This window comes from Rhipicephalus microplus, chromosome 2 (assembly GCF_043290135.1).
Source record: "Rhipicephalus microplus isolate Deutch F79 chromosome 2, USDA_Rmic, whole genome shotgun sequence".
NCBI lineage: Eukaryota > Metazoa > Arthropoda > Arachnida > Ixodida > Ixodidae > Rhipicephalus > Rhipicephalus microplus.
The window spans coordinates 238,905,575-238,927,120 of NC_134701.1; the positions used below are offsets into that span (position 1 = coordinate 238,905,575).

At 47.6% G+C, this 21,546-nt stretch overlaps 1 protein-coding gene across 2 annotated transcripts in view; it reads right to left on the reverse strand.

The window, feature by feature from the left end:
- rdgC (retinal degeneration C) overlaps nt 1–21,546 on the reverse strand; it is a 276,602-nt gene that overhangs the window by 10,545 nt on the left and 244,511 nt on the right. For both annotated transcript variants that reach the window (XM_037421306.2, XM_037421307.2), the window contains exons 11-13: nt 21,323–21,468; nt 13,635–13,741; nt 1,690–1,856 (exon numbers count right to left, since the gene is read on the reverse strand). In XM_037421306.2, coding sequence (XP_037277203.2) covers nt 1,690–1,856; nt 13,635–13,741; nt 21,323–21,468 — 420 coding nt within the window. The remainder of the gene's footprint in view (nt 1–1,689; nt 1,857–13,634; nt 13,742–21,322; nt 21,469–21,546) is intronic.

Below are 21,546 nucleotides of genomic sequence, written 5' to 3' on the forward strand. Positions count from 1 at the left end.
GCCAAGGAGCAGGGCCGACTAACCGTCGTCGCATCCCGCAATCGAGGACTTTCCTTAGTCCTTCAAGTACGAGCTTACGAGCTGAGTAATGGGGATTTACCGCGCGCTTCAAGCCCTTTCTCTCTCCTCCCGTTACAGCAAGCGCGCGGGAAGCTACGCGGGGCCAGGAGATGACAAGGTGACCGTTCGTTAGCGCACGTTATGACTTTCAGCACTTTCTTTGCATTCTTCTCGCCTCCAAATGTGCGGCTTACTTTCTGTGCGATAGCGAGCGAGCGGGCACGTCGCGGCGGCCGCGGTATAGATATGCGGCTCACGATGTTCAGATCAGCCAATGACAATGAACTTTGCGCTACGACGCGGCCATTTAGGTTTATGACATCATTTGTCGAGAGAAGAGCGAAAGTTATTTAGCTGGTTTTGAGAATTGATTGTAAATTCCAGGCCCCGGGCTGCGCTACAAGGCTTGGCTCGCATGTTCTCAGGATCCTCGACTACCGATTAGCCGAAGGTCGCGGGTTCGACCCCAGCCGCGGCGATCACATTTCGATGGAAGCGAAATGGTAGGAGGGGCCAGTGTACTGTGCTATGTCTCTATGCAACATCCGATGGTCGAAAGTTCCCAAGCCCTCTAGTACGGCGTCCCTCATATCGAGGTTCCTGGACGTAAAACCTAAATACTATTATTATTTCACTACCGATTGGCCGCGTTTTTTCTGACGATGCTGAAAAAGTGTTGCACGACCCGTTTAAGCTTTGTATAAGATACGACCACGGGTGCAGAAATAGTACTTTCTTGTTACTACATGTTTTTAAATCTAACTAGCTCTACCCCAGGATGAGTTCGTCACGCTTACAATATATATATAACGAAGCTGGTAAAGAAAAAAAAAACAACTTTGTTTGAAATGGCCGCTAGTGGCATCTCCCAAATATGGTTACCTCTCTGGTGCTGTCAGCATCTCGGATAACTGCCATACTCGAATACCACTCTTGACAGCTTAGCGGTAACGGCATACGTACGTAACCTAATAACAAGGTGCCTTGAAGTCGACCACCAGGTGTGAACGTATGCACCGTGCCCCTTATGCCACACTGTACGTACTCCCCTTTTCAAATTGCCTGCAGAAACCCCGAGGCATTCATGCGAACGAATTTCAACGTAGGCCATGCTCAAGGCTAGTCTATAAGCGTCTCCAATAGTAATGAGGAAAACTTCAGGGCTCGTTTCTTTTGTTGTTAGACACAAGCTAAACGATAACCAATGGACAATGAAGCCCGATGACGTATAGACGGGATGATGGCGCCGTCACAGCTCAATTGGTGGAGCATCTAACTGTTTTTTCGAAGGTTCGATGTTCGATCCCTGCCGGCGGCAAGTCGTCTTCACGTCAACTTTATTTACTCACATATAACGTCCGTTATACTTTCATTCGCCTGATTGTTTGTTGGTTCTCATTGAACTAACAGCAGTTGCCTGTTCATATAGAGCTGAATTTTCTTTGCCTAAAACACTGGTAAGAAAACAGCATTGTTTTCAAGGTGCATCTTCTGGATATTGCGCCTCTTTCATGGCACCGTTTCGAAGTTACCTATAGCTCCCTCTCAACTCTTTAGTTTTACCGTATCACCACATTGCCTTCTACGTATAACTAAAGCATCGGGAACCACCGCATGCGCCTGTCTCACCTGAGTGAGTTTGTTGGTGAGTGCGTACTCGTCGAAGGTGGACTCGTAGAGGACGCCTCCGGTGACGGGGTCGCACTGAGCGATCTTGGGACACAGTATGCGCCATGTGACGTGCAGGCCCACCACGTTCTCCATCACCGTGCACCAGTCCGACAGGCTCACCTGACCTGCAAGCATGCCGTACAATACGCGCCTACGTGAGCCGAGTGAGGTTTGACCCACGTATCGTAGGATGTAAAGGCGCAATGAAGAACCCCGAGTGACAGAAATCATCCGGGACCCGCCCTTGCGACGACTCTCGCAGCCCGAGTCGCTTTGAGGCTTTAAACTTCATAAACCAATCACCAAGGAAACAGCGAAAGCTACAGAGACGGGAGTCGTTCTGTTAGCGCTTAGCCGCGCTCCCACAAGGGCTACGCAATTTCCTCTATTAGCTAACGTGGTATCAGTGCCGCTGTCTGTCTCCTTCTTTTTCTTGTCTCTCGTTATTGGCGCTGTTTTTTATGTGAATTTCTCTATTAGGAATAAATTCTGCGTCGTTCTGCATCGTCCGAGGAAATTGCTGCGTCTTCTCTAGACCGAAATAAAGTTCGCTCACCACAGCCGCTACCACCAACGAAAAAAAAAAGTCCACCCTGAACATGCGTTGGTCGTTGTATAAATGACGAGTAAGCATCGTTTTACCATACAGAAGCCTTCAGTGCCTTCACCCCCCTCCCCCCTTGCTTTCTCGAGAACGTTGTTCTCAGGTGGAGAGGGAGGCGGCACCAGCGGCCCTGGCGCAGAGTCTTTTTCCTGTAGCTTCTTGCGTTCGTCAGTATCTAGAACGGCTTAACGAAATAACCATGCCGTGATGACCGAAACGCGTGCTTGGCATTACATTTTCGAAAAGACAAAAATATTATTGGTGTACCATGCTCAAATGAGGCTTCAAATCTTCTCCCAGAGAGAGTGTGGCAGCTTGGGCTAGTTGGTATGACAGGACGATAGTTATAGCGCGAGAACAAAACGACGCAGCGGCTGAAACATTAATAGAAGACAGTGACCCCGCTCTATGCTGCACATGACGTCTCACACGTTATGGCAAAATAGAGGACGCCTCAGTCGTCGGCGGTGGGCGGGGGTTTACAGCCGGCGACTTCTAAGGTTTCCTTATAAACTTTTCTTGGCCTTTTCTGTGCTTTTGTTTTTCGTTTTTGTTTTTCTCTTACTCATGTGCTGCTCTTTGTGCCATATGGTTTTTGTCACATGGTTGCCGTCTCCTCTATATATTTTCGCGCTCTGCGCAATAAACTCAGTTGGAAGTTGGCGCCCGTGTTCTTCGTGTCCTTCCCGTCTCTGTGTCGTCGTTTTGTTCTCGCGCTATAACTATCGTCATCCCAGAGAGAGCTTTTATGCAACTATTACGCAGTATTATATCAGAGACTTAAAGTGGGCATGACAACCAATTTTTGGTAATAACCTGTGCTATGTGTATTCGTCCTTGAGCATTCAAAAATTAGCTGGCGAAATTTTAGCACATTTGGCGGAACACTTAACTTATGACTTAATACGTTTATAAGCACGCGAGCCGGGACGTGAAAAGCCGATAGCTCTGCGAGCGTCTGCATTTATGCGAACAATATTTTCGCGTGGTGAGCTGCACGTGAAACCGAGGTATTTTAGTTTTTTTTTTTCGGTTAGCCACTTTAATTGAACCGTTCGCCGAGGCTGAAACATTAATAGAAGACAATGACCCCGCTCTATGCTGCTCATGACGTTACAGATGCCATGACAAAATAGGGGACGCCTCAATCGCCGGCGGTGGGCGGGGGCTTACAGCCGGTGACTTCTAGGGCTTGATTTGCACTGAAATATTCTTGTACACCCTACTTTTCATACATGAAGAGGTACAATAGACCACCTACATCTAGTTCACGCTGAAAATCAAGAATTGTTGGGTGATCGTGCCGTGCCCCCCCCCCCTCCCCTTCGTTTTAAACTTTTTGTTTAATTGTATTTCTTTTTTTACGTACCGGTACAGATATCAGCCAGATATATCGCCTTTCGCACGCTTGGGCGTGTGGCCTGGTTGGTATGACGCCCACCTTCGGAACGAGTGGTTGTAGGTTCGAATCCTAGTTGCGCCCTCCGTAAATTTTTTAACGCATTTACTTTATTACAGCAATTCGTTTTATGTGATCGAATGGACGGCCAGAGCTAACAGTTGCCTCGTTGAGTGGCACATTTGAGGTCTCGATATTACATCCTCTTTACACACAGTTGCATTTTAACTACCTGCCCAACTTCGTACTAAATCAACAAAACCTAGGTAAATGCCCCCAGCGTAACGACAGTAAATGGTAATAAGTTCCTTCAATGAAGAAAACCTCTTCACAACTCATTTTTTGATGTTTCCTGTTTGTTGTGCCAGCTTCAGTAGTCCTCATGTATTTCAACAAAAGCCTTTCAAGCTAAATGTTTCCCCTCTACTGCTCCCTCACACATTTACTTTACTGCAGTAGATGTGTAGAAAAGCACTCGAATGAGTCGAGGCTCGGAATTCGTCTAACTCATTTCCTGCCGTGGTCACGACAGGAAGTTGGCTTCCCAACGACGCAGACCGTGGGAACATGTTTTGGGCTGGTTCTGAGATCTGTGGAACCAAAAAACACGCGTTGTAGCCCAATCGCTGCAGCTGTGATGTCAGACGAGAGTTTATCCTTATCATAGGTGATAAGGGTATAAATTTTTTTCAGCTGCTTTTCGACTGTAGTGTGGTGAAGTAAATGCAACAGGGGAGCCTTCGGCTCATAAGGTGTTTATTAGGGCCATCGCTGCCAGGTGTGACGTCATACAAAAGTTGAGCCTTATTATCAGCGATAAGGGCCTCAACTTTTGATTGATTGATTGATTGATTTGTGGGGTTTAACGTCCCAAAACCACCATATGATTATGAGAGACGCCGTAGTGGAGGGCTCCGGAAATTTTGACCACCTGGGGTTCCTTAACGTGCACCCAAATCTGAGCACACGGGCCTCGACATTTCCGCCTCCATCGGAAATGCAGCCGCCGCAGCCGTGATTTGAACCCGCGACCTGCGGGTCAACTTTTTCGACTGTTTTTCGACTGTAGTGTGGTGAAGTAAACGCACCAGAGGAACCTTCAGCTCGCAAGGTGTTAATAATACAGCCGTCGCAGTGAGGTGTGACGTCAAACGAAAGTTGATCCTTATCATAGGAGATAAGGAACTCAACTTTTTCGACTGTTTTTCGACTGTAGTGCGGGGAAGTAAACGCATAAGGGAATCTTCAGCTTGCAAGGTGTTAATATTAGGGCCATCGCTGCCAGGTGTGACGTCAGACAAAAGTTGAGCCTTATCATAGGTGATAAAGACCTCAGCCTTTTCAGCTGCTTTTCGACTGTTGTGCGGTGAAATAAACGCATCAGGGGAACCTTCAGCTCGGAAGGTGTTAATATTGGGGCCATCGCTGCCAGGTGTGACGTCAGACAAAACTTGAGCCTTATCATAGGTGATAATGGCCTAAACTTTTTTCGGCTGCTTTTCGACTGTAGTGCGCTGAATTTCGTCATGTAGGGGAGCCTTCCGCTCGCAAGTTGTTAAAATTGAAGCCATCGCAGCGAGGTGTGACGTCAGACAAAAGTTGATCCTTATCATAGGTGATAAGGGCCTCAACTTTTTCGACTGTTTTTAGTGTGGTGAAGTAAACGCATCAGGGGAACCTTCAGCTTGCAAGGTGTTAACGTTAAAGCCATCGCTACAAAGTATGACGTCAGACAAAATTCGAGCCCTATTATAGGTGATAAAGCCTCGATTTTTCAGCTGATTTTCAACTGTAGTGCGGGGAAGTATACGCATCAGGGGAGCCTTCAGCTCGCAAGGTGTTAATATTAGGGCCATTGCTACATTGTGTGACGTCAGACCAAATTTGAGCTTCATCATAGGTGATAAGGGCCTCAACTTTTTTGTCTGCTTTTCGACTGTGGAGCGGTGAAGTTAACGTATCAGGGAACCTTTGAATCGGAAGGCTCCTGTTTAAATAGATGAGAACTGACCAAGCGAACGGCCAAAGCCAGAAACGTTAAGAAATAAGGAATGTAGATGTTTGCTGTATTAAATAAACTGCCCTTATTATCGCATGCATTCGTTACGCTGAGGACATTCAGGTGCGACTTGTCGTTTCCACGCGTACTTTTAATTTTTTTAGCGTCAGCAAAAGCGCTCATTGGAGGCAGTTTAAGTCCAACCATATTCAGACAAAATAGACAACTATTAGGTTTTTAATGCTTAACCATTTCTATTACGACTGAAGAAAAAGTGCGGCCAGCTTCACTTCGCGAACACTCGAAATAGCAAAGCTGACGCCCCCTTTCATCAGGCTCACCCTCATCCATGCTTGTGCAGCTGTAACTTTTTCACCCTTTTCACTGAACTTCAGCGCTCACCCTCTTAGCACACCTCTTATTGGTTCACCCTTTCCAGCGAGCCTCGCCCTCGCCCAGCTTAACGCGGCGCAGCCCTTTCTCTTCTAACGAGTCCTACTCTCGCTACACCACAAGACCCCGTGACCAACGAACGGGGAAGTCTCGACAAAGAACAGCTTCGCCATTAGAAAAGTGTGTGTGCCCTTTCGTTTTTCTGTCACGTATGACGATTCGCTACCATGAAAGAAATGGACGAAAAAAAAAAGAGGTCCTGCTCTTGTGAAAAAAAAAAAAAAGAGGTGATGGTGCTGCTCGGTTTCGAACCTACAGCCCGCGCACAGAACGCGAGCGCCTTACCGTCCAAGCTGCTCGCTAACGTCGCTTCTTTCATGTTAAATGTGAATATAGTTGGGCCATGTGTCGTACCTGCTATAATAAAGTATGTAATGTGAAAACATTTGCTTGGTAGACATATTTTCAGGATCGTGAAATCAACGCTATTCCAGGAAATCATGTATAATAAGTGAAGTAAAAACAAAAATTTTGACCGCAATGCTGGGTTTCGAACCTACGGCCTTATGCTCCGAGGGAAGTGTGTTACGAGCTAAGCTAGACGCCGACGCTTCCACATTGTGAATGTAGATGAATCATGCCAATGTGTTCTGCCGGCGATGAATAAAGAAAAAAAGATATAAAAAGCACTTTGTTTTCTTGGTATATGTTTCATAATAGTGCAATATAATATCTTTATTGGGGTTAGCTAGAACTGCGGGGGTCTGACAACATCTCATCCTGGTCACCATTCGTTGCGGCTCGGGTCCGGCGGGTCTCGTTGTCTTCCTCCCGGACACGTTTAGCCCATCTTACAGGGAGGAAGATGCATCCTTAGACAGATATTTGTAGATGCTTATCTACATAAAGGAGAGTTACATCTTGACAAACTCGTGTCTAGAAGGCTCTACATCAAAAGAAGCTCTGGCTCAGAAAAGCTTCCGAAGCTGCCCGAGAGGGCTGATTATGAACAGTCTCGTTTCCCCAGATCCGCGGTTGAGAGATGGACGGATGAATGGATGAGAAACATTTATTGGGGTCCTGAAAAATTCCACCCCCGTTTTATAGGTGTAGGATCGCGGGCCGCTCCCACGTTGGGACGGGGAGGCCCAGCCTCACCGTCGCATCGTGGGCCTTCTGGACAGCCTTGACTTGTTGTATGAGAACCGGACTCGTGAGCATTAAATGAAAGGAGTTCTGAGAAAATTCTTCATTTTTTCTTTGTAAAGAGGGGCACCTCCAGAGCATGTGGTTAAAATCACTGCGATTCTGGCAGTTCGGACTAAGTTCTGAAATATCGGAGTAATGGCTATAGGTTACGAGGCTAGGGTATGTTCCCGTCTGAAGCATGCGAAGAGAGATTGCCTGTGTCCTAGACAACTTTTCGTATGGCAATGGAAATGACCTACGGCCTAATTGATAATGCTTCGTGATCTCGTTGAAGGTAGTCAAAATGTCTCTAAAATGAAGGCTGGGGGCTGACTTTTCTGTCTGAGAAGCACAAGTCCCGGCGCGGTAAGTGAAGCCTCGCGCCTTAAAGTGGGCTAGCTCGTTGACATTGGGAAGGCCTCCGACCCTCGAGCCAAGGTGAGCAGGGAACCAAATAATTGTGCGGTGGGTGAGTTCCTTGTGAGCGAGAGTTCTCAATACTTCCTCGCACACGGAGCCAGAAGCGAAGGCCCTAGAAGCGGATTTAGAGTCCTTATAAATATGAGTTCTTTGTGGATCAAGGAGTGCTAGTGCAATGACCATCTGTTCTGCTTTGTAAGAAAAAGTGGTTCGAACCGACGCCGAGGATAAAATCTGACCCTCAGTATCTACGGATACTACCACAAAGCAAGCGGAAACACCATACTGGGCGGCATCAACAAAACATGAAACAGACGAGTGTTTGTGAGCTTGAGCTAAAAGAGAGGAGGCTCGCAGATGAGAGAAAGGGCACCAAATTACACAGTCCAATCCAAATACACACACCACTTTCGACGGGGCCGACCGCACCCGCCAACATCAGCGTCCTTGACTGAGGCGGAGTCACCAAACTTCCACTGGGCATGGCACCTCTTGATCACCCCAACGACCTCTTCACACCCTCGCTGGTGTGAAGAGGTCGTTGGGGTGATGAGAGTGCGTGCATACATTTGCTTTGAATATCAACAATACGGCCTACACAAACAAGTGAATGTTAGGAAGCACACGACCTTATTCATTAGAAATCTAATAACATGGATCAGCGAACGAAAAGATAGGGGCACTTCTATTACAATCGAAACTACGATGCCTTATCTCAAGATACACTGGACTGGGCATAGCTCTGTTCTGTAATAAAGTGAACGTCACCTTTTGACGAGACAAGGGAACTCAATGGAATACATGCAATCCGCAGCGAGAGTCACAGCATAGTTACCTCAAAACTGTGAAGGCCTTGCCTGTAGCAGTGTAGCAGCGCAGGGCAAAAGTGAGAGTGCCTTTCGGAGAGGCCTACTACGCATGAACATTTGCATTCTTCAACCTCAGGCTCGCTTGACAGGTTCTTCAACTTGAAGTAAATCTGATGCGGTTCGCCGAAGAGGATCGATGTTTGCGCGCACAGCGTAACTATTTCCGCTGTTTCACCAGGGCAATCCTTTATGCCCACGAGAATTATGCGGTCCGTGGCCAGCACCCTTTCGTCTTCGAAGAAGCAACGTGATGGAATGGAATGAAAAAACTTTATTTCAGTCCTGCAGGACGCGCTTAGCGCGTAGCGGGCGTCTCCCACGTAGGGACCGACAGGGAGTACCTGGCGGCCGCTTCGTGAGCCTGCTGGACGGCCCATTGCTGGTCGGCGAGAAGTGAGCTCCTGAGGGACCTCTCCCACTTGCTTGAGGTAAAGTCGGGAGGAGTTGTTCTACACTTCCAGAGCATGTGTGCAAGTGTTGCTATGTGTCCACATGATGGGCATATGTCGCTGGGGTATGCGTCGGGATAATAAACGTGAAGCGTGGCAAGGTTTGGGCACGTGTGTGTCTGTAATAGTTATAGGGTTAATGCCTGCGGTCGGTTAAGTTTCGGGTGTGGGGGTGGAAAAATGCGGCGTTCCAGGTAAAAGTGCTTTGTAATTTCATTGTACGTAATTGGTGCATCCCGATTGGTATCTAACCCAGCAAGATGAGGTTGCCCTGTGGTAGTGCGGTCGGTAAGTGCGCGCGCTGCATCATGGGCGATCTCGTTGAGGTTGGATAGGGCACCCGGCACCTGGCCGAGATGGGCGGGGAACCAGATGACAGTGTGGTGCTTCAGGGCACTCGGGTCCGCATTGAGCAGGATACGTATTCATGTCTAGAAGGCTCTACATCAAAAGAAGCTCTGGCTCGGAAAATCTTCCGAAGCTGCCCGAGAGGCTGATTATGAACAGTCTCGTTTCCCCAGATCCGCGGATGAGAGATGGATGGATGAATGGATGAAAAACATTTATTGGGGTCCTGAAGGATTCCACCCTTGGTGGAATCCTTCAGCGGATACGTAGCGACTGGTCGGAGATGACTCCGCGTTCGAAGGCTTTGATGGCCGGCCTGGAGTCACTGTAGATGAATTCCCGTTTGCTGTCGAGCATAGCTATAGCTATAGCTACTTGCTCCGCTACTTCCGGTTTTCGAGTGAGGATTGTGGCTGAGTTAAGAGTCTGCTGCGCGGATGATACCGCGACCGCGGCGAAGGCTTGGTTGTTGCGATAGGCAGCGGCGTCCACGAACGAGACGTTGTCCGCTTCCATGTCTATGCACTTGAGAATGGCGGTCGCCCGCACAAGGCGCCTGCCTCTGTTCTATTCGGGGTGTACATTTCGTGGTATAGCAGCGATCGTGATAAGGTCGCGGATTTTACGGGGAATTAGAGTGACCTTTGGGGGGTCCCTGGCCCTCGAGGAGAAGAAGCCGAGCTTGCGCAGAATATGGCGGCCCGCCTTGGTGGTAGTGAGTTGGGTCAATTGCACGCGTTCCTGAGCTTCGGCGATCTCTTCTAGCGTGTTATGTACGCCAAGCTCAAGTAGTTTGTACGTTGGAGTGGTGACAGGGAGGCCAAGGGCTCGTTTGACCACCTTGCGAATAAGCGCATTGAGTTGATCGCGCTCAGCACGTAGCCATTTGTGTATAGTGGCAACGTAGGTAAAATAGCACAAAACAAACGCGTGTACGAGACGCAGCAGGTTGTCTTCTTTGAGGCCATGGTGCCTGTTGGCTACTCTACGTACGAGTCATATGGCATTCTCAGTCTTAGTCTTGAGCTTGTGTACTGTTTGGGTGTTGGTTCCGCGGGACTCGATGATCATGCCGAGGACCTTGATGGTGTCTACCCTGGGTACAGTACGACCATATCTGGTGTGGAGGGTGATATTGCGTTCCGCCGGAGGTTTCCAGCCTTTGGGCTTGGCACCCCGGCGTTTGGGCAAATATATCAACAGCTCCGACTTCGCAGGTGAGCACCTGAGACCGGTGTGATCCGATGCCACAATCAACCAACTTCGGCACAGCGCCAAGTGAAAGTGCTGCGTTGACCCCGTTCAGAGTAGCCATCTTTGTTTTCTCGATCGGTGTTGCCAGCACACGGAGCGTTTTTTGGAGTTGTGAACAGGAGAACGCGTGAAGTAAATAAATAAATAATAAAAATTGACGTCGATACTGAGTTTAGAACCGACGAAACGCATGTTCCGTTAGCAAGTGTCTTACCGACGTTTCTAAACTGCCACACTTGCGCAAGGTCAATATATTTCAACTATATGAATGTGCCGTTCATATTAGTGATCAAAAGACACTTGCTTTGTTAATATATTTCGAGATGTTCGAATGATGTTCTTGAAGAACATGTAAAACCGACCTGGAGCTTCGGGCGCATCAGGAAAACTTCGACTTCACGAAATTTGACTGCCAACCACGCGTTTCAACGATCGCAAGTTAAGCGTTTCGTTGGGCCGTTTCACGATGTACCCTCAACAGAAGCCCGACGACACCGTGCCGATATTGTCCTAAAATAAAGTTTCACGGAAAGCCACAGCCATAGCCAATCTTACGGTTAAACTCTACACTTACAACCAGATGAGATCCTGCATAGATTCTTCCTTCTTGACTAAAATTACAACGCCCGCCATGTGTGGCTTCGAATGGAGCTTCAATACAAAGTCTACTCGATTGCAAACTGCATTGATATAAGGTGCAAACGCTTTGAATGCACGACCTCTTATCTGAGTATACTCTGTATATCAAGTACTTTAAAAGACGTTTTGTCAAGCCTCTCAGCTGCAGTGAGCTACACACATGATCCTTCTCGTTTTTTTTCTCGTCTAAGCCAATAACCTACGCCTTTTGTCTTAGCGTGTTGGTTATAGGCCTTGTAACTAAAGGATCACGCTTCATTCTTGGCCTTCTGAATTGGCCTCGCAAAATATCATCGTTAACGTTCGCACGACGCGCTTTTGGTCAGAGCTGCGGTTATTATCTAGATCGACATTTAGATCACCTGTACAGACTTGTGCAACTGCATTGTCGCGAACCAGGGATGATGACAACAGCCCTTGCCTGTCGACCACGTGGTGCAGCTCGGCTAGCCGAGTGCACTCGCGAGCGCTCTTCTCCGTGCAGTTGTGTACAAAAGAACTCACCGCTAACGACGTACGGACGCTTGTTTTTATAGCAGCGGCATGAAACTGCGTCCACAGTGCCGCCTCGGCAACACGCGAACATAACATTTAGCCATTCACTACTCCGCTGTGCACCGGGAACGTCGATTCTTATCTCGACCGTGCGGATTCGTTAACCAACCGGCGCTGCAACTGGACCATGCTTGACCACGACGCTGTTTGCTTGCCTTTATTGTTGTTTTATACGTTTAATCGACACTTTCTGTGGGAAAGGGGACCTTCAGACTTTGCTGAACGATGTTTTATCGAACAGCTTGCGTACGTTGTGTAGGAATTTTAGGAATGACAGAAACCTGGGCTAGTTGACTGTGGTTCATGACTGGGGTTCATGCTCGTGCAGTAAACTTTTTGTGCCTACCGTCCTTTCCGCCACTATGAACCTTTTCGGTTAGTCAACTCTTCTGCTGTCGTGACTTTTTTGTGTCGATGTTTGCACGCCCCATCGTCTTGTAACAAGTAAAAGCATTTGTTGCAATGGGCATATTTAGGGGGCGTTCGTTGTTACATAGCGTATAGGGAGCGTTCACCAGCATGCCTGTGCACTTAAGCCGGCGGGTACCGATCGGCATTGTGAACCGAGTCCAGTACTATACAAACCCATAAAAAAGCGTGGCGCAGCGTCCCGAAGGATAGAGATAAGAAGTAAGAGATAGAGGAGAGTGGAAAGAAGATGCCGCTTTCTGATAGTGTCTCGAACCGCCGCTGTTTCGAGTAGTTCGAGCATCCGCCTCCAAAGCGGGATGCAGTGTATTCAATTCTCAGTGCACCATTTTTACAAATGGAAGAATAGGTACCCCGGGCCTGGTAATCGATGCTGTGGGTACTGATGAGAACTTCAGAAAATGGCGTCCCCCTTTTTATCTCCACTTTTCCTCCCCCAAAGAGGCTGCGCTGTGCTCCCTGATGGGTTGCAGAAACAAGCGTATTTTCTATGCACCTGTATACCACTATCGACAAGCTTTTGTTTTACACACTTTTTAGGGGCGAAACTCCTCATGCCGTGGGTATAGCGTCCGCGTTGTATGTAGTAGTAGTTGTAGTAATAGGTAGCCACCTCTCGTTTAGTCCTTGGAATGTCCGCTGAATGGCGTTACTTGTATATGATGAATATATATTGAAAGGATGCGAGATGACAATACTTGGAGTGTTAAATAGACAGACAGACAGACAGACAGACAGACAGACAGACAGACAGACAGACAGACAGACAGACAGACAGACAGACAGACAGACAGACAGACAGACAGACAGACAGACAGACAGACAGACAGACAGACAGACAGGTAGACAGAGAGGGACAGACAAACGCACGGACGGACGAACTGACGGACGCTTCGCCCACTCATCATCATTCACTCAGTGGGTATGCTGTGAGTTCTTAAATAGAGATTCGGCTAACGTGACTGGGAGACTGGCGGATGGACGGACAGACATACACACAATTTTCTTGCTGAGTCGGCTTCTTTGAAAGCTGACGCGTTAGACTTGCATGCCAAATTTGCGATGGTCATGCCTGTCGCTGTCGTATTGAGTGTATCGCTCTTTCTAGACACGGATTTGCCTTGTGAAGAGTTCAATCTTTGCTGGCTTTGGCCGCTGTATATTTCTCAACGCCACAAACACGTGACGAAACGAGTTAATAAGCATGCTGACAAGTCGTCATTTTTTATTGTGCCAAGGCCTGCTTTATTTTACCGCACGGAACAGTTATCACGGCTTAAACGCACATTGTTTGAGTAAACCGCAGTGAAGCATACTTGTAAGATATTCAGTGACATGAGGCAAATTTTCGCAGCACCTTTTCCCTCTGGATCGTGCTTTTGGAACTCGGCCCGTAGTGGCGTCTGGCAGGCGTATATGTGCTGCTTGAGCTCCCTGAGGGCGCTGTGCTCAATGTAACCGCTCCTGCAAAGGGGTACGTGACACTTTCTAAAATACTGACACTCCTTACAAAGCTGTATAACAGAAAATATATCGACATGCGGGTAATTCAATTGTTAGGAGATATTGGTCTGTTATAACCTGACATATAACAAATATTACGCAAGATTTAGACAACAATTAGTACCATGGGATTGCGCCACATCAGCTGACAAAAGACGGTTAAGAACAGCCAAATGCTCTGTTGTATTTACTTATTCCCTGTTATCTACTACTGGAAAGCAGGAACCTGCTCCGAACGAGGTGTTTAGAACAAGTAGTAGACAAATCACAGTACTTCGGAACTGTACAATGGGAGAGCTGTAACCAGCTATCCCAAACAGCAACACTGAAAAAAGTGGTTAACAATTTAGAGTACTTGGTATGCCACTATGGAAGAGCATAGAGCCGTCCCAAGCGTTCTCACTAAAAAAGTGTCAATGAGATTAGAATAAACTGTAAACGCTTTAGAGAGTTATTGATTTAGAAAAAAAAAGGTTGTTAACGATTTATAACACATGGTACTCCACCAAGGGAGGGCAAAAAGCCGTCCCGTGAGCCTAACATTTATGATAAGTAAGGCTATTCGCGTTTAGAAAAAGTTTATTTACACTATGTGCAGAAAACAAAGGTTTCATAACATTTCAGTAATAATACGGGCACGTGCACTTCGGCACATCTATGTATCACGACAAACGTCACTTCGTCGAAGTGAAGACATGATGTTTAGAAGAAATTTATTTACACTATGTACACAGCATATGTTATGCGTGACGAATCAGTACTCTGGAATACATTCACATTTTCACAATTGTACGTTCATCATCACAACACAAAAACTAACATTTTCACATTAGAGCAAACAGCAGAAATCTGATCAACAGAATAAGAAATCATATGTGTGTTTAGAAAAAGTTGGTAACGATTTAGATAACTACACTCGGCGACAACTTTCTGTGGCAGCGCAGCCAAAGCTATACGTGGGTGGAGCTTGTGCACATGTGCTACTACGCCAAGTAGTTCGGTTGCGTGCGATTTCGGTTTCGCAAGCGTATTCAACATGTACTTTTTTTTGCACGACCACCAGGCAATAAATCTTACATTTACTTGGCAGGAAGGTAATAAAATGTTCATTTTGAGGGGAAAGAACACGACGCTTCTTTGGAGCATTGAGATTCATTTCAGAGAAGAAAAAGGTGCAGCCGAGCAGGTGCTGGACGATTGGAACAACGCAAAGGCAAGAAACCATTTCCTAAATTTCAGTGCATACTTGATCGGCATAATTGTTTTCCTCTTATAGCCAGGCAGGAACATTCTGGGGACGCTCACGTTATTTTTTCAGGGGACGTGAAGGCAACGATGAAAAGCAGAAATCTTGGCACCGATCAGTCATGAACGGGCGCCTGACGTTCGTAAATCCAAGTGGGTGAAACGCTATCTTTACTCGGCCAAGAAAGCCGTTTTCGCACAGTCAACAGAGTAATATACACCAATGCCTCTGTTACCTATACTCTGTTTCACCACTTCGGTTCAGCGCTATACCAAAGAAATGGGGCGTAAGAAAGCCACACGCTTGCCCAGTGAAACATAGTCCCATATATAAGTGCCTTGAAATTGGCAGGATTGCCTAAATTTTGCGTTTTTTTGGTGTGTGTTACGCCGCATCGATAGGCGATAAGTTTTTCTTCATATCATTTATTTTCTACGCATTTAATTATTTGTGTCGGTTACCAGCGGTAACTATGGTTACAAATCAACATGGCAGCACCCATGCAGAAGCGACCACCCGCTTGGATCCGAACTTGCTCCTGCTGAACGGCCACAGCGCTGACAGCAATAAAGAAATGATGAAATCAGCCATCGATTTGTTTCATCTTACTCCGAGTATGAAGCATCAGGTACGTTTTGTCGTTATTAGCGAGATATGCTGCATGCGTAGCCGTTTCTGATTAACGCGCAGAGGCCAGGGCTTGGGTTGTGTCGCTATACCAAGAACGCTGAATCTCTAAATATCGGACATGCAACCTCGCGCAGCGTTCCGCCCTCGTCGGATGATCCTTTGGTGAAACGCACACAAAAAAATATTGAAACGAATTATTACAGCGAGAGACGTGAAGGAACGCGTCGACAAAGAAGCAGTCATGCCAGAGCCCCGAACAGCGTTGAAGAGCCCCGAAGTGAAGTTATTCACTGGTGTGAACGTCTCCCGATCTTCCGTAGAGCCACATATTAAATGCCTAAGATCCCACACTTTCTGAAGTTTAGTTTTATTACTTGTTTGACTGTTCGCTTATTTTTAAAAGTTAATAAACCACCCATGTTACACGCAATGAGCGTGCAAGGACAATTCGGCGAGCAGACGCAGTAAAGACGGTGAGCAGATAATACGGCGCGGATGAATACATGTGGAGGAGCTAATCGCCTTTCCAATTGGCTGGGGGGCCCTGTAGCCTCCACAGTGCTGAAAAGAACTTCTGAAACAGAGTATAGGCACCCGGCAATGCAGTTTACGAGAACTGATGGTAGCGCCAGAACACAGCCTAGCGAGTAGGCGCAGCAAAACCAAGTCATCCAATGCGTAGCCTAGCAAGTAGACGCAGCAAAACTGGAATTGCCGGTACATATTATTCTCTTTTTAGGGGCGAAACTCCTTATAGCGGCACCCGTTCATCCCGCGTCCCGTCGTAGTATGTAACCAGTCTTACGCTTTGATCTGCAAGGTGGTGCCAAGTATAACATTTTGACCTTCAAGGTGGTGCCGGTGAGAGATTTCTTTCGTGCGTTGTTTAACAATAAAAATAGTGCTCAATGTACATGCCAATTACTGCTAATGGAAAATGAGAGACAGGAGCATTCGGCTTTTAGTCAACGCGCACGCTGCGATCCCCATTAGCAGCCACTGGCATGTACATTGAGCACTATCTGACAGGAAAAGGTTGCTACGTTATACTCGCTGGGAGTAACCTCCTTGGTTTTAGAAAGGTTTAGCGAGCATTGGGCCGCAGTGCCATGAATACAGTGAACTAGTATATACCATGAACTCAAGGTGGTTGAAGGTGGGAAGTAGACCCGAAGCGCAAGCCGTAAGAAAGTGTGCGTGTGCCACCTCTCGTTTAGTCCTTGGAATGTCCACTGAATGGCGGTGCTTCTATACAGGGAATATATGATGAAAAGATTGCCCGCAGCTTCCCTCGGGGGAACACTGAGGAGGATGCGGAGCATATAATTGGTTAACGGGGTGTTAAAGTGCGACTTACTTGGGTCGATGGCTAAATTGGTTAACGTGGTTGTGGAATGGGGTGTTAAATGAGTGAACACGTACACACGTATGCGAAAGGGCGGCGCTGGTCGAAGGGACGTCGATCATTGTGTTTGTGGATTCGTTGGCATTCATTTCACCGCGATCTTGGACGTCGACGCGCCGTACAAACCAACCGACGAGCGGCAACTGAGCGAGCGAGCGCCGACCTTGAATATATATACAGCGTGACGGCGCATGCACTGTCAGCTGTTGAATGTTCTCGAAGCGCGACGGCGCATGCGCGTCCACTGGAGAATCAAGAGAATTGTAGAATGTTCTCGAAGGGGAGAAGCGCGCGCGGCACAGATGGTGGGTGACGGTGCATGCGCGTGTCAGCTGTCGAATGTTCGAGAAGGGGGAGAAGCGCAACGGCGCATGCGCGCGCGTCAGCTGCCGATGTTCTCGAAGCGCGACGGCGCATGCGCGCGCGTCAGCAGCCGATGTTCTCGAAGCGTGACGGCGCATGCGCGCTACATTATACAGCTAGCGAATGTTCGTGAAGAGGAGAAGCGCACGCGGTGTGTAGAGGAGGAAGGGATGCACAGATGGTGGAAGGAGGAGGAGGAAGCTTGCGGACGGCGCCGCACTACAAGCCTCGAGTATTAGATGCTCCGCATCTAAAAGATGCGAGATGGTGGGACTTGGAGTGTTAAATAGATGGACGAGCGGACACACAGACAATGCATGGATGGACGCATGAACGGACGCAGGGGCGGATGCATGAACGAACGCAGGGACGGGCGCACGAACAGACGCATGGACGGTCACACAGACGGACGCATGGACGGACGAATGCTTCGCCCCACTCTCCATCATTCACTCCGTGGATATGCTGCAAACTTTTTTTAGTTGTGAGCAGGCAGGTGACGGCTGAGTATGTAAGCGCCAAGGAAGCGTTCTTTGAAAACGCGCCAAAAAGGGCATTGACACTTCAGCGTCTCGTAGTCTTCAGAGAGACTTTCTTTTTTTTTTTTTGGTATCCCTGGCAGTCGGTACCAACGATGCTGAGGCGGCCCAAAGAGCTTCGTCGTGCTATCTGGTCCACTGTCGGGTGCCTATGGGCAAAGCGAAAGGAACGACTCCATTCGTAGACGCTGATGGGAGCGGTGTTACGGTACGCGGTCTTCAGCGTTGTTGTATCAACAATATTAAGCAGTCGAACCACCGAGCACGTATGCAACGCAATTTAGGAAAAAGGGCACTGATTTCACGTACAGTTTCCAATCGCACCTTCTTTTTTTTTTTTTTTCGAGCAGCTGGTGTTGCTGAAGACTGGCAGGTTGCCGGTGTGACTTTCAGTCCCACTTTCGCTGATGGCACCACTCGCACACAACTACTCGGTGATTGCATGTGCGGCAAGCTAAATATTTTACGACGCACCACTGTCTTCGTTTCTCCCTGCTCGATGAATACCGATCACCTGATGAACACGCACTCATGGTCGCTCACAAGCTTTGATGTGAAATTGCTGCAACCGAGCGACGTCATCGCCGTTTACCGGGGCATGGAAAAGGTGAAATGGCACCAGAAAACCAGAAACAGCAAAGAACGAAAAACCTGCACGTGTGACGATTCCTAATAATAGTGGGAGCAATCTTGAACATATATTCACATATTTTCTTTTTATATTTTCCATCCTGCTGCGCAGTGCACGAAACTTATTGTTCGCGGACTACATGCAGAAACGTAGTAAAAAAAGGGCGTGCTTGGGCTTCATAGCCTTGGCTGTGCTGCCACAGAAAGTTGTCGCCGAGTATAGGTACTCTACTACGGGAGAGCAGAAAGCCGTCCTGTGGGCCTCACACTTGATACCATGGAATCAAAGCATGTTACTCACAACTGACACTATATATAGGGAATGGGTCAAATGGGTGTGTGTTTATAAAACGCATTCAACGATTCAGACTACTTGGTATTGTACTATGAGAGAGCGAAAGCCGCCCCAGTATACGTATACTGGGTTCAAAATTCATATGCGACAGTTCACAACTGCCGTCTATTAAGAAAAAAAATGTGCGTTTCTACTTCAAACAAACACGTATATCTCACCTGCCCGCTTTCACCTCATATTCCCGGACGTGTACACAACCTCCCACTGCCGGTGCTGTGGCACTCACCCGGCTACGCTTCCACACATCCTGTGGGAGTGCCCGGCACAGTACAGACACACTAACACCACGACCCTTTCGTCGAAGCTCCATGAGGCTCTGCGGAGCCCCGCTCTTGACGACCAAACCTGGGCGACCCAGCACGCCCGTGAGGCGGCGTCGAGGCAAGCCCTTGACGTCCCCTCATGGGAGGCCCGGCCACCTAAACCTGCTGGTTTCTTATAATAAAGTTTATTCCTCCTCCTCCTAGAAAAAAAAAGTGTTTAGTAATTTAGAGTACTTCGTACTCTACTATGGGAGAGCCGAAAGTCGTCCCAGGGTAACTTTCCGACAATTAACGTCTGGGTGGGAACAGTTTGTTTAAAGAAAGTTGTTTATGATTTAGAGTAGGAGGTACTCGCAGTCCCTTTGATGTATAAAAGATAAAGTTCAACTTCAGCAAAGCTCGCAATAAATTATTACGCAAAAGGAATGTCTATGGCAGATACTGTCAGTCACTTCCCAGAATGTCAAGACAAGGAGCCTAGGTACTCTACTATGGGATATCATAAAGGCGTCCCGTGGGCCTCACACGTGGTTAGGTTTAGAAAGAGTGGGCAACGATTTAGAGTACTAGGTGCTATACTATGTGAGAGCTTATAGCTGCCCCGCGGAGGTTTCTGTTTATACAACAATGGCTATCGGTTGTGAGTACTAGGTGCTCTACTATGGGAGAGCATAAAGCCGTCCCGCGTGCCTCACAGTTCACGAGGCCGCGCGCACAACAGCACCCTTAGGGGGGGGGGGGGTCAGAAAAAATGGGTAACGATTTAGAGTACAGGGTACTCTACTTTGTTTAAAGAAATCTATTCTCACAGACAGTGAACATCGATTACACTCCAACAGAACATTGCGACGGGTAGGGTTAGAAATAGTGGTTAACAATTCAGAGTACTAAGTACTCTACTATGGGGGAGCATAGAGCCGTCCCGACGGTTCAGTGTACCTACGGTGTTTTGAACGCAAATGATTCGGGGAATACTCGATTGCACTCAGATATTTAGAACCATAAACCAAGCGCTGACTTATACCCAAGCTGTAAACGTTGTTGGATCCATAAGTGTTGTTTTGAAACACACAAATCATCTACATATATTAACTATATGTATGGCGCATATTTCTTTTATCTCAGCATAATGATCGTTTATGCATGGTGTTGACTACCGAGAAACAATACGCGTATTTTTGTTAAAAGAATGCCGCCCGCATCTTCCCACAGAGGAACTCGAGTGAATGCGTCACAGAGTGGAATGTTGCGTAATTTGGTATGGTTTGGGAATTCTTAATTGTTATTTCGTCTTTATTATTCTTATCTATTTAATGAAAGAAACGTTGCCTTAAAACGCTGATGTGCGATCCATACGGGGGGGGGGGGGGGCATTGAACGGTTGTGCAGCTCGAAGAGTGGGTTTTTACTAGCAGATGGTGCCTGCATCGGCCTTGCGAGGCAAGGGGCTGGGGAGCATACAGTTGGCACCATAGAGTTTCCTAATATACACTAGAGAAAACTCTGGCGCTAGTGTCTATGGGAGCTGCAACACACGGCGATTCAGTGAGCATGGTAATGATGGGTAGTACACACATTTGTCGAATTTTCGTACTTCTGGCCTGCTTCTGGCTCCGTGTGTGTTCGTGTGACTTGGAGCTGTTTTTTCACAAAAAAAAAAAACAAATTAGCTAATGCTCAGCGTTTGCGCTTCACAACCTTATTCTTTTAGGCTTACCATGTCGAATCGGGTCACAAAGTTCAAAAGGGTTCTTTTTTTTTTTCTTCAAAACAAAACCGTAACCAGCAATAAATGAAGCCGCTAGTACGATTCGCCGCCCGCCAGTACGAAGACTGGGCAAATGTGTGTACTGCCCATCATTCCCATAGTCGCTGAACGATCGCAGCACCAGAGTCCCCTCTAGTTAATTTTAGGAAATTCTATGGTTGGCACGAGACGCAAGCACACGGCACCATACGAGAGTATGCGATGTGGGGGTGTGGACATCGCCACCAACGCACGACGCGTGACATTGTGCAACTAAGATATGTTCCGTGTTTAAAACTCGGGTGCCAGCATACAGTCTCAGACACGTGAGCTACCGCAGTACTGCGGATTGCAGGATCCATACCTCTGCTGGATGGTTGCCTTCCTCGTCTGCGCCGTGCTGACGTACATGACGGTGTGAGGAACCAGCTTGGGGCCGACCAGCTTGACGTACGCCCCACGGTTGCTGCCAATGTCGTAGTAGTTAGACGCCGAGAATATGGTCAGCACCTGCAATCAAGTGCGTTCCCCGACGGGACTTTACTGTGCCGCCTGTGGTTAGGAGTGGCTTTTAATGATATGCGGAGT